We start from the raw sequence: 12426 nt of genomic DNA, 5'->3' as shown, positions 1-12426 counted from the left end.
TTTTAATAAGACGCTGTGCAAGTCAGAGTTTAACTATTGCATCACTCGCTTAGAGCTAATAGCTGTTGTCAAAACGACAGAGCACTTCTACAAGTACCTCTGTGGGAGGAAGTTCGGTGCACGCGGTTGGCATACACCTTAAATTTTTTTTTGCACTGAACAGCAGAGTTTAACTTTGACCCTGAACACGCAGGGAGAATCCAGGGAAATCGAGATGTCCCATTATGAAGATATTGTCAAGAAGACTACAAAGATTGCCATTATACATCCCTCTATATAGCATTGGTAGTAAGTGCATAAGCCCAAGAAGCTGTGTAGCTTATGCTTATCATTGAGAACTAACCAATCTTTGACATTCTCGACATTTGCCTCATCAACAGCAACTATAACTCCAGCAATTCCTTGACAAAGCTCTTTAAAATAGATGACATTTCTTTGGGCTCAACTTTAGTCCAGAACCTAGTAGCCTCAGAAACACTTCTTCTAGATTTTTCATGTAGTCCTCAACTATTTTATTACCACCATATGTCATCACGGTAAACCAGACAAGTTTTCTAGGACAGTCCTCTTAAAGTTGTTTCCATCAGGCCTTCAAAAGTAAAGAAAAGTGAAAAAAGTTGTTAACAACCATCGCCGTCGATGAAACTTAGCAAAATGGGGCTCTTATAAGAGACGAAGAGGAAGATTCCGATATCCAGTTAGTCCTAACCTGAATAAAAAAAAACATACTTGGGAAGAAGTTGTTAAGTATTCTCCCAATGTTAAATTATATTGCGCCCAATGGAACTTTCTAATTTTGGAAGATGGACTCTTGCGCAAGAAAATGGCTGACCACGATGGCAAAGAGGAAAGAAGGCAAATCGTTGTGTCTTAATGTCAGATTTCGGAGTTACTGGAGGAAATCTATGCCGGTGTGTCAGGAGAACAACTTGGAATCAGAAACACCCTAGAAAAAATGAGGAATAGATTTTACTGGTGCAGGAACTGCGTTGTATGTACAAGTAATGGGCCGCCGAGAAAGCAGAACGCTTTGATGCGTCAGTAAAATGTGGAAAGTCCCTTTGAAAGAATTGCTGTTGAGGTTGCCGGTCCGTTTTTTGACTCAGAGGTAAAGCATAGGTACATCGTGCTCATGATGTACTAGCAAATGAACTGATGCATACTCTCTACCAAACGAAAAAGCTTCCACTATCGCCGATGCCTTAATAAAGGAATGGGTCTGCCGATTCGGTGTTCCTTTGGAGCTACATTCCGAACAAGGGCGACATTTTGAATCCAGCTTATTCCAGAATATCTATAGGATGCTTGAAATCAAGAAAACAAGAATTACTGCATTACACCCGCAGTCAGATAGCATGGTAGAATGAATATAGTCCTGTTTACTGCTCTAGCTATATACAGTATCTGAGAAGCCTTGCAATTTTCAAACTGGTATGCGGACTTGATAACCTGTCCGCAATATCTGGTGTGCTGTTATAACAATAATAATATTCCTTAACGTCGTTCTCTAAAGAAAAGCATGGATTGTTATTTCTACGAGAGATCCTGTTGCAAGAAAGGAACCTTATGCCGATATCAACATCCACCATCTTTAAGATCATTTCGGGACGAAATGAGCTTATATGGGGAGTTGGCAACGTAACCATATTGACAACCCAGCAAATATCAGCTGTTCTTCGTCATTTCGGCATTATCGCGGTGATGCAAGCGGGAACACCGCACGACATCTCTGGAGACCCGTGGAAGGTTAACGAATCTTCCGGAACCATGGTCAGGCGAGTATTTAAGGTACAAGTCGGAATATTGGCGCGATTTTTAAATTGACATAAAAAGTTGTAAATAAATACACTGTAAATAAATATTTATTTATAAATATTCACAGTACAGTTCTCTATTTTTGTGCATCGACTGTTTTAGTTCAAACCTAACGATCGGTTAAAAACGTTACAGTATATATTTAGAAATAGTGTTGAAAATTTATCCAGACTTTTAAAAACCATTAGGGTTAATATCCTTTATTATTCCACTTAAAAAAAGATAACTTGTATCTCTCCTTTTTGATGATGCTCCCTGTAGAGGTAAAAATTCATATAGAGAATTTTCAAGTAAGACATTTATTTCAGTAGATTTACTATAAAAGATCAAATGCTGAATATCTTTAAGATGAAGCAGTACAATACAGCCATAAAATGCTATACTGTACAACTCAACTTATATTTTCCTTACTTCAACACATTAAGTCCATACAATCCGAACAGCAAAAACAAGAAATAATTCCGATGGGAAGATGATGCACCCATATCTGATAATAATAATTTTGGCGAGTGACACCGCGCCACGTTCACACCCTTATTGAGGAGTGCCCATTCAGGCCAGGTTAGGTTAATAAAGAAAGGATGGGCCGCGGAGTAATCGAACAACACATTGTCTTCTTCACGGCCTGAATAGTGTGCCTCGTCTTTTTTTTTCGATTAATATACAGTATTAATTTCAACATAATTATGATTATTCATGCAAGCTGGGTTTTAAAGAATAGATAGGGTGGGTACGAGTTTATGTATATACTATGTAGTAGGGTCTCCCACAAAGTCTGATGAGAAGTAAAGAGGTCAATGATTCTTAGACTCTTATTGATTTACTTATATAAGATAATTCTGTTATTTTTTATTTAATAGGAATTTAATTGTTTCCGTTTAAATTATTTCATCCTATTTTAAATTTAAAACCACAAGGTGTTGTAAATTTAAAATATATATACAGGCAGATTAAGAAAGTGAATATTCGACATAGGAGCTTTCACGAATTTCGTACGTTTACCTGGAGCATAATAACTTATTTGTAAATACCGTAAGAGTGCCAAAAAAAATGTACATCGCTGATCAAACAATCTTAATTAACTTTTTTTAATAAAGAATTTAACGAAGCCCAAGGCAACCCAAAGAAGGCCTGAAGGGTCATAAATCAGGTTTAAATAAAAATACTAATGCAAGTAACTGCAGGGAAGAAGTGAAATGTCTAGTAACAAATAATGGAAAGATAGAAATGCCAAGGACATACATATGTGAATATTTTTATTCTTACTTTGTCAACATTGGGCAAGAATTTATCCAGATTCAACATACTCCAGCTAATCTTACCACTGAGTCATTTGTAAATGATAAATTTTCTTTTATTATTTTTTTCTTTAATCATGTAAACAAGAAATTGGGGCAAGTAAGGAGTAAAATAATTACAATCAATTGATATATACAGTAATTGAAAAATGAAACATAAGTCAGCCTTGAGTCGTCTTAGTTCGAGCGTGTCTATCGATAACATAGATAAAATGAACTTATATAGTCAGTATATCCATAATTTTAAAAACTAAGGTTTTAAGATGCAATTTCTTACGAAATTATCTTATATTCTTTGAATGGCATCAATATGAGATTTATAACAGCAGGGAGACTAAATACGGCAAGCATACTCTAAAATAGATTGTATCAATGAACAAAACAAGACGTAAGTACAGAACATGAAAAAAATTTACACAATCAAGACATTCTCGCATACCAAGAGTTTTCACTTTAAGGAGCAAAAATTACAAGTGATATTGCTGCAGTACATTAACAATATGTAATCGAAACTCAACAACAAATCAGAGAGGATCCAAACAGATTGTGGACATGCATAAACTCCAAAGGCTCTTGTTTTACTTGGATACCAAATGTTATCGTCTATGATAACTGATTCTCAGAGTTTTTGTAAAAGTCTTTTAGTCCCAAAACCACTAACACAAACGCGTTTAACATCAACGCAGATTCTTTATTTTCTGTTATTGACATTAAAACAATTTGTGAAACATAGGTACGTTTGATTCACTTAAGTCGCTTGAAAATAAAAAAATCTTTCTTAATAAAAGACATGTGCTTCATGGTTCAGTTCAAGTTTTTGTTTTAGTAAATAAATGAATTATTGTTAGTTATTAATACCTATTTTAATACTTAAGATTTGTTCTCCTGCTTTGTAATTGGAGAATTTTCCTGTTAAGTAGTGTACAAAATAAATAAATAAATAAATAAAATCAACACTGAATGTAGTAATAAAACCTAAAATTCTATATGTTTTTTGTATGGATACTTTCAATATGTAGTGCAAATGATAATTCGCGATTTAAAATAATGCCATGCAAGCAAGATCTTTTACCTTCGTTAATCTTTTTAACAACGAACGCTATAATTAAATAAAATTAGATTACGTTTTCTTAGTTCAATTTTTAAGTCAGGGGAATGTAGTCAGGTCGCTCAGTTTGTCGGGTTTATTACCAACCGATCCACAGTCACTAATTTTGTTGTAAATGAGACAGCTTTGTTCAATGCCTTCGATTCTATTTGTAACGATTTCTCCAAAACATTTGATAGAGTTGACCACAGACTGTTTGACAAAATAAAATCTCTGAAAACCTGTCAACATAGCTGAAAAGTTTTCTGACTTGTAGAATGCAAAATTAGATAATTTTGCTCAAAAAATATAGAAGTCACATCTGGAGTACCTCAGGGTGTTCATCCGTCGCCTTTTTTGTTTAACGTTTTTATTAGATGACGTAAGCAAAACTTTACTTTCTTTAGCAGCCTAGGTACTACTTGCAGATGACCTAAAACTTCTCGAAATAATAAAATCAGAGGAAGAAGCTATATCTTTATAAAGTGGACATACATTAACCATTTATCTCTGAATATTAACAAATGGAACTTATAAGAATTTCATCATTTAAAGACCAGTACTCAGCGATAACTACCAAAGCTCTGGAGAAGCTTGGTTTTGTATTTGGACCATGTAAAGATTTTTCATTAACCGATTTTAGGCGGATAACCACAATTTATTGGTAATTACCGCGGTTATCCTTGGTTTTTATACGCCAAACAACTACATTGACGTCACAACTTGTTCTCGTGTAAACGTTTTGGTTTAATCAGTGTTTATTGATTATAAATAGTAAATAATAAACAAAAAGAACTTTATTTTGTGTACTGCATTCTCATTTCTCACATAATATTCCTTTATAAATAATTATATTTCCTAATCTCTTGTATTTATTTCTTATGTTTGTAGTTCCTATAATTTCTAATTTGGTTTATTTAAACATTATTTAGGATCTATGTTTTGGAAGTATTTTTTGTTACATTAATTTGATTATCCATGATGACCAACTCTATTTGCAACGCTGATATTGCTAATCCAAGAATAAGACTTATGTGCTTACTGGCTGTCGATTTTTTTAAGGAAAATTTGGAGTTGGTTTTAAAATATTTACGGTATATATTATACATAAATAATTCTTGCTTTCAAGGAGAAATATACCCCTTCTAATAAATGTGCATTCAACAGAACTTCGGATAATGGAGTACAACGTATATAAATTCAGAGATTTCACATACAGGTGAACATCATCCAGAGGAAAAATGCATGACCAAAAATGATTCTGTAAATTGTCTGTCTCTATTTAACAATATTAATCTTAAAATTCCCTTGTACCTTCAGTATACCTGAAATATTTAAAATCGAATATAATCGTACGATTATGGTTCTAACATGTCATTAATTAAGATCATTGATCGTTTTGAATAAAAATCCACTTGATCTTTTTTAAAGCTCACTGCACATTTTTTAAGTGCAGCCTGTTAGATCTAGAATAGAACATAATTTGTAAGAAAGTCTTGCAGTTCGTTTATATTATTATTTTAGATGTTTTTATGCTCTTGCCTTCACATAACTGTAATTTGCTTTTATATACTTGAACGTACATATTTGAAATAAAGAATTTTATAACGACATTCATGACACCCCCTATACTCTTTTATTAATGACATTGGTCCAACTTGTCGAGAAGTCCGAGTATACATCTGATGATAAAGACAAAGCTGCAATGTTTCGCAATTTGGTTCAATAAAAGGCAAATTACAACCGAAGTATGAGGAAGGCAAATGAGCAAATATGCTGGATGATTAAGTCTTATTTTTAGCTTCATAAAAAGTACGTCAAGTAATCCAATCCAGAAACAGTAATTAGTCCATCAGAGAAAGCATTAACAACGTTTTATGCCAGTGCCATCGCAAATGTATGATTTGTCTGCTTCCTATATGTAAAATATTTACTTGTTTAGTTGGTATTGCTTCGGTCGAAATAAAACAACATATAACTTAAAAAAAGAAGAATGTATTACATAATCTATATGTACTTAGAATTTCTTGAAGCTCTTCTTTGCGCTACTGCCCTTCGTAACTTTTAATACGTTAAATCTAACAGTTTTGGAAAGTGGTCTGCATTCGCCGATCGTCACTACATCTCCGATTTCAACGTCCCTGCAAGAGAAATTAATATGAATATCAGAGAATCTTTTAAAAACTTAATGCCATCATTTCTTTGGGGTGGGTTGGATTGGCAAATAAGAACCAACGGTTCATAAAACGGTTTTTATTCTCAATTATTAAACCCAAAGAAACTACTTAGACTACATTGACTAAGTTCAAAATCCAAAATGTTTTGTTGTTTACCTGAAGCAAGGAGAAAGATGCACGGACATGTTCCTGTGCCTCTTTTCGAAACGGTTGTATTTCCGGATGTAATGGAGGTAATCACGGCGGATGACGATGGTCCTCTGCATTTTCATTTTCTGGACGACTCCGGTGAGGATACGGCCTCGGATCGACACGTTGCCGGTGAATGGGCATTTTTTGTCGATGTAGTGACCTTCGATGGCCTTTGGGGAATTAAAACAGTAAAGTTAACATGGTATTAGGACTTAAATAAGGCATTTATTATTTGCTCTTTAAAACCATCTGGTAAAATGTATAAAATTCATGTCAGATGTGCATACATCTTATGTATTAAATGTTGGTGTGTTCGTTAATGAATTGTACTTGAAACATTTAAATTGTGAACATATTTAAAATACAAGGAAGATATTTCCAGTACAAAATAAAAAAAAAGTATATAATAGATGAGTGTCATATATAATAGATGTAGTGCCAAATATATTCCTCCTAAAATGTGTTATAAGCACCCACGAATAATCTCAATTCTTGAAATAGCCTTTACATTAAATAGTTGCAAGTAATGTAAAGAAGGCTGCATGTATGTTTAACTTGCATTTTACCAATTCCTTAATGTTGAAATGGAAACAAAAACTGATAATAAATATATTTTTACTCTGACAGAATTTATTTGAGTGTCTATTTTTGTTTTTCTTTGCCTGTTTAATAGTAGTGATAACTTTGATACATACAACAGTAGAAAAAAAGCATGGAAACTTTTAATAATGTTCCTATGAATAAACAAAACATTTGTCAGAAACCTTTTAAAAACTGCTGTTAAAATGTAGGAATGTCACTTAAAGAACTACTGTGTGCAGAAGATATGCCATTGTGGTGGATTTTTCAACAAGACATTGATTTGAAACCTTCTTCCAAGGTAGTAAAAGATTGGTTTTACGAGAAAAACATAACTGCACTTGAATGGCCATATTAATCTCTAGACTTAAATCCCATTGAACATCTTTGGGACATCTTAGACCGATAGATTCAGACCTCTCCTGATAATAAAAATCAAAGCAATTGTTTAATATTATAAAATCAGAGTGGTCACAAATTCCTCTAGAAACTCTTCAAAAATTGGTTGACTCTATGCCTAGAAAAGGCCAGGAAGTCTTGATTAAATGATATTCTACAAGGTATTAAAAAAAAGTGTTTTTTATTTTATTATATTTATAACTTGTTTTCCAAAGTTTTTAAAATCAGAATAGAAAATTTTGCTTCTAAAAAAATAAATATAAATTTAACTCATATTCCACAAATGTCTAGACTTTAATAATGGGCAGAAGCCAAATGTACTAATCATCTTAAGAAGTTTTCATACTTTTTTCCACTACTGTATGTATTCAATGAACATAAATCATTTGATTTAATAAAAAATATGTTGTAGTTATGTTTGAGAGGCTTTAAAACAGTGAAAACCCATGGTTTTAAAAAGCCACAAAATGGTTTGAAAAATATTTAACAAATGCCAGAATTGATATCTGGTACAAATATGTAAAATGTGTATGCAGTATGTACAAATAGACCAAAGCATAAATGTATGATATACCACAAAGTTACATCTTTGGATTTAATATTTATTTTTTTTTATATCAATTATGTTGAAGGGAAGATTTATCAATATGTTAGCAAACAATCACTAATTAAAAGTGATAATGATATTTTTAGTAATTGAGAGGTTGCTCCAAAAAAACTGCATTGAAACTGAACACCAGTAAAAAGGAAGTAATTATGAGGTTCTACTTGCATGAAAACATTGAAAAGTACATAAAAAACCGGTTGAGATAATTAGTGTTCAGGAATGTAAACAACATAGTTTGAAGAAACAAATTCCATAGATTTTTATTGCTTGCAGTTTTTCTCAATATTTTTTTATCAAATTCCAATAATTTTTGTTGCTAGGTGGCCAAAATTGGATTGACAAACAACATATTTATTCAGTCTCTGAGTTTTATGCGTTGGTTTCTGTTGATTTGACTTGCCTTACAATTAGTTTTGAAAAATATTCACAATGCCACGTGGTATAACTTTATCGATCGATATTAAGATGCGAATAATCCGATCGATATTAAGATACGATTACCGGAAAGGGGTTAAACAGGCGGATATTGCTCGCAAATTTTCTCTTTTGAGGGCAACAGTAAGTCAAATAATAAAAAAATTTTAATCTCCATGGAAGTGTTGTTCCTCTAAAAAAAACTGGCCGACCAAAGAAGACCACTAGTCGTGTTGACAAATTAATTTTGAAAAAGGCAAAACTTGACCCATTCGCAACTTCAAAAGAGATCAAGCTACATTTGGAAGAATGTATGGGTTCAGTTAGTTGTCATACCATTAAAATGAGACTTTAATATAGTGATTTAAAAACAAGACGCCCTGCAAAGAAGCCACTGCTAAAAAAACGTGCGGGCGCGATTGAGATTTGCCCGAGAACATAGTCACTGGACAGTCTCCGAAAAGATTATTTTTAGTGATGAATCAAGGTTCAATTTGATTAATTCAGATGGCAAGATATGTTAGGCCTCCTGTGAACCAAAGGTATGATCCCAAATATACGGTGTCCACAGTCAAGCATGGAGGTGGTTCCGTGATGGTGTGGGGGTGTTTTCGGGCTATGGGATGGGTCCACTACACTTGACAGAAGGCACGATGGATCGTTTCATGTATGGCCGTCACAGTCACCAGACCTAAATCCGATCGAGAACATTTGGGATTACATTGATCGTCATTTGCGATGTAAAAATTTCAAAAATAAACAAGAACTTTTTGAAGCTTTGAAGGCATGCTGGATATCCATTGACACGTCCTATATTGACAATTTAATTAGGTCAATGCCCAAAAGGTTGGTGGAAGTGAGAAGAAATAGAGGCTATACAACGCATTATTGAATAAAACCCTTTAAACTTTCTATACTTATTTTTATTTTACTAAGCTTTGAATTTGCCAATTTAATTTTGGCTACTTGAAAATTGTTTAGTTTAATTTTTTTTTATAAAATTGGGTATTACGAATAAATAATTCATCAAATAGTTCATATCATGGAAACAAGTAAAATTATGACACAAAGGTAGGCAAATACTGTTTTTTTTTTACTCATCCCTCACAATTCAAAAATGCTATATTGGTATTAAGTTTAAAGAAAACACTTGTAGTTTGTAAGTTAGATTCATTGACTTTACACAGAATTTTACTTTAATGAAACATTTCAAAATTAGCTTCTTCTAAGCACTCATAGATGAGCCTGTTACATTTAAAATTATAGGAAAATTTTGAATGATTTATAATGTATTTAATAACCAGTAACCCAACAAGACACAAACGCCACCATAATATGTTAGTATGAAAATGTACTTAGCTAAATATTGGTGTTAGACCCAACAATAACTTTATTAATTTGTATTGAATTTGATTCCTTAGATCTAGATGGTCAATATTGGGTCAAATTATTGATTTAAACTAGAAACAGTCAAAAATTATAACCGATGATATCAATAAGATCAGATAAACATTTGACCACAATATTGTACATCTATATGTTCTCCTAAACAAATAAAGCCATATAGACACAACATTTACTGAGCAAGCAATAATTGAAGATTAAAAATAGTAATTACAATAAATTTGAATGAAATAATGTGTTTTATTAGGGCAGAGGTAGGTCTTCTTAGAGAGATATATGAGGTAAATTAAAGCCTAGTCTAGGATTTTAGGTACTGATCCAATTTCAAAAATTTATCTATAAACTGTTATATTTTGCAAAAATGCCCAATAACATAAAATACTAATGATGAAAATCAAAAGGCAAGAAAGCATAGAAATTATATTACTCCTCTCTAAACTGGACCAAATTATTGATTCAAACTTTAAACAGTCCAAAAAATATAACCAGAACAAAGACTATATATATTATGTATGTTTTTAGTAAAAAATGGACTGATGAGAATTTAATGGAATAATATGATTTATAGATATATGGTTAAATTGAAACCTAGTCTAGGACTCAACTGAGCCAATCTTGAAAAATTTGTATTCTTACTATAAACTGTTATATTTAACAAAAATGCCCAATACTATAAAATCCTAATGATAAATCAAAAGACATTGTATCACACCTCTTTAAGCCTCTAAATTGGCCCAAATTATTGTCTCGAACTATAAATAGTCCAAAAAATATAACCAATAAGATCCAATAAATAATGCCATATTATAATATGCAGTCTCTAGTAGTTACACATATAGACAACAGATTGATTGCTGAGCAAGCAATAATTAAGGATTAAAAATAGCAAATATAATAAATTTTAGTTAAATAATGTGTTTTAATAGGGAAGATTTATATACATGGAGGTAAGTTAACACTTTTGAAGGCAAGAAAGCACAGAAATTGCATCACTTCCCTAAATTCAAATTATAGATCATTTACACCACCTAAATATTAACTAATCACCAAATACCACCAAGTTTCCAAACTCCAAAGCCACCAACCAAATTATACCCGTTTAAATATTTGTTACCTCTCTAGGGGTTTTGAACCCGAGCCCTACATTCCTTGATAACCTTACAACCTTCTTTTTGCTGGCTTGTTTGGGGTTAAGAAAAACCGTGGGTTGTTTTTGGAAAGCGCGCTCGGTCTAGATAAACAAAAAAAACTAAATTAGTTAAGTAATAAAGCATTTACCTCTCTAGGTGTTTTGAACCCTAACCCAACTTCGCGGTGGTATCGGAGCGATTTCTTCTTACCACCCGCGCCCTTTTTGCGGTTCAAAAAGATCGTTGGTTGTCTCTGGAAGGCTCTTTCTGTCTACAAAAACATTAAAAAGGTTTTTAAACTGAGAAAGTTAGGAGTAGAGGCGAACCACGTGCGATGCTCTGGTCGGTATAGGGAAAACTCATTTCTATATTTAATATAAGTCTAAGTTACCAGAAAATTATCTATATTAAATTAGGAAACCTTGAAGTATGTTATAATTTATAAAAATATGCAATGAAGATGTTTAAATAGCTAAATATTAATAAAAAATACGAAAATTTCTAAAGTACATACTTGATCCGCCATGTTGACACTGTAAAAAGAACTAATGCAAAAGAATTCCGCTTGGGGCGAACTAATGACAGTGACTTTGACATTGACATTTTTGACATTAGGGAAAATGGGAAACATTACAGGGACGGGCTTTATATACTATATCGCAGCTGTTACTTTGGTGAAGTCAATATTCTAATTTTTGGTGTCATAGTCAAGTAAAATACTCACTTTACACACTTCGCAGGGTTTATATAGTTTCACTTTTTACACACTAATGAGAAGAGTAAACCTTGAGATGACTTTTTTACGTCAAATTGTAAATAGAATAATTGACTGCCCTGATTTTTTAATTCATATATATTTAAAAGTTCCTGATATATAAATGTTTTTGACGTTTCTTAACATTCCATAAATTATGGTAAAACTAGGGCACTTTTCAGAATTCACCGGTTGAATTAACCGGTTAATCAAAAATGTATCGGTAAGTCGCAGGTTGCCGTTCGATTACTTAAACCTTCGGAAACGCTTCGGTTGATTTTCTTAGAATCTCTTTGACAGTTTTAATAATATCAATTTCTGTTTATGTTAATATTTTTAAAATTTTCAAAGCCAACCAAACAAACTATGGTAGCATTTTCCATGAAAAGATTAAAAGATTGCCACTTTTTTGATGTTCAAGAAACTAAAAACCAAACAAAAAGAATCCAATCCCATTGTAAGTGTCTCAGTTTTTGTTACAATCTGTTTGTGGCTTTTATAGTCGGCATCTATACTATTACTCACTGGACCAAATTAGGTTAGGAATCTAGGAAAAACCTATTTGACCGA

The 12426-nt window shown here is 32.5% G+C and overlaps 1 protein-coding gene across 3 annotated transcripts; it reads right to left on the bottom strand.

The window, feature by feature from the left end:
- Positions 1-6175: 6175 nt before the first annotated feature.
- LOC126736514 (40S ribosomal protein S11) lies at positions 6176-11666 on the bottom strand. Of its 3 annotated transcripts, XM_050440901.1 has the most exons (5): positions 11617-11643; positions 11251-11373; positions 11087-11203; positions 6534-6739; positions 6176-6341 (listed from the first exon to the last, which is right to left on the bottom strand). In XM_050440901.1, the coding sequence occupies exons 1-5, from the start codon at positions 11626-11628 to the stop codon at positions 6218-6220; spliced, it is 582 nt and encodes a 193-aa protein (XP_050296858.1). In that variant the 5' UTR covers positions 11629-11643; the 3' UTR covers positions 6176-6217. The 3 variants fall into 3 exon arrangements, with proteins under 3 accessions (XP_050296858.1, XP_050296857.1, XP_050296856.1); XM_050440900.1 differs by lacking the exon at positions 11251-11373 and having other exon boundaries at positions 11617-11666; XM_050440899.1 differs by lacking the exon at positions 11087-11203 and having other exon boundaries at positions 11617-11658.
- Positions 11667-12426: the final 760 nt, after the last annotated feature.

Source organism: Anthonomus grandis, chromosome 5, assembly GCF_022605725.1.
Source record: "Anthonomus grandis grandis chromosome 5, icAntGran1.3, whole genome shotgun sequence".
NCBI classification, from domain to species: domain Eukaryota; kingdom Metazoa; phylum Arthropoda; class Insecta; order Coleoptera; family Curculionidae; genus Anthonomus; species Anthonomus grandis.
Note: the sequence above shows the minus strand (reverse complement) of the source record. Positions and strands in the feature narration are given on the sequence as shown.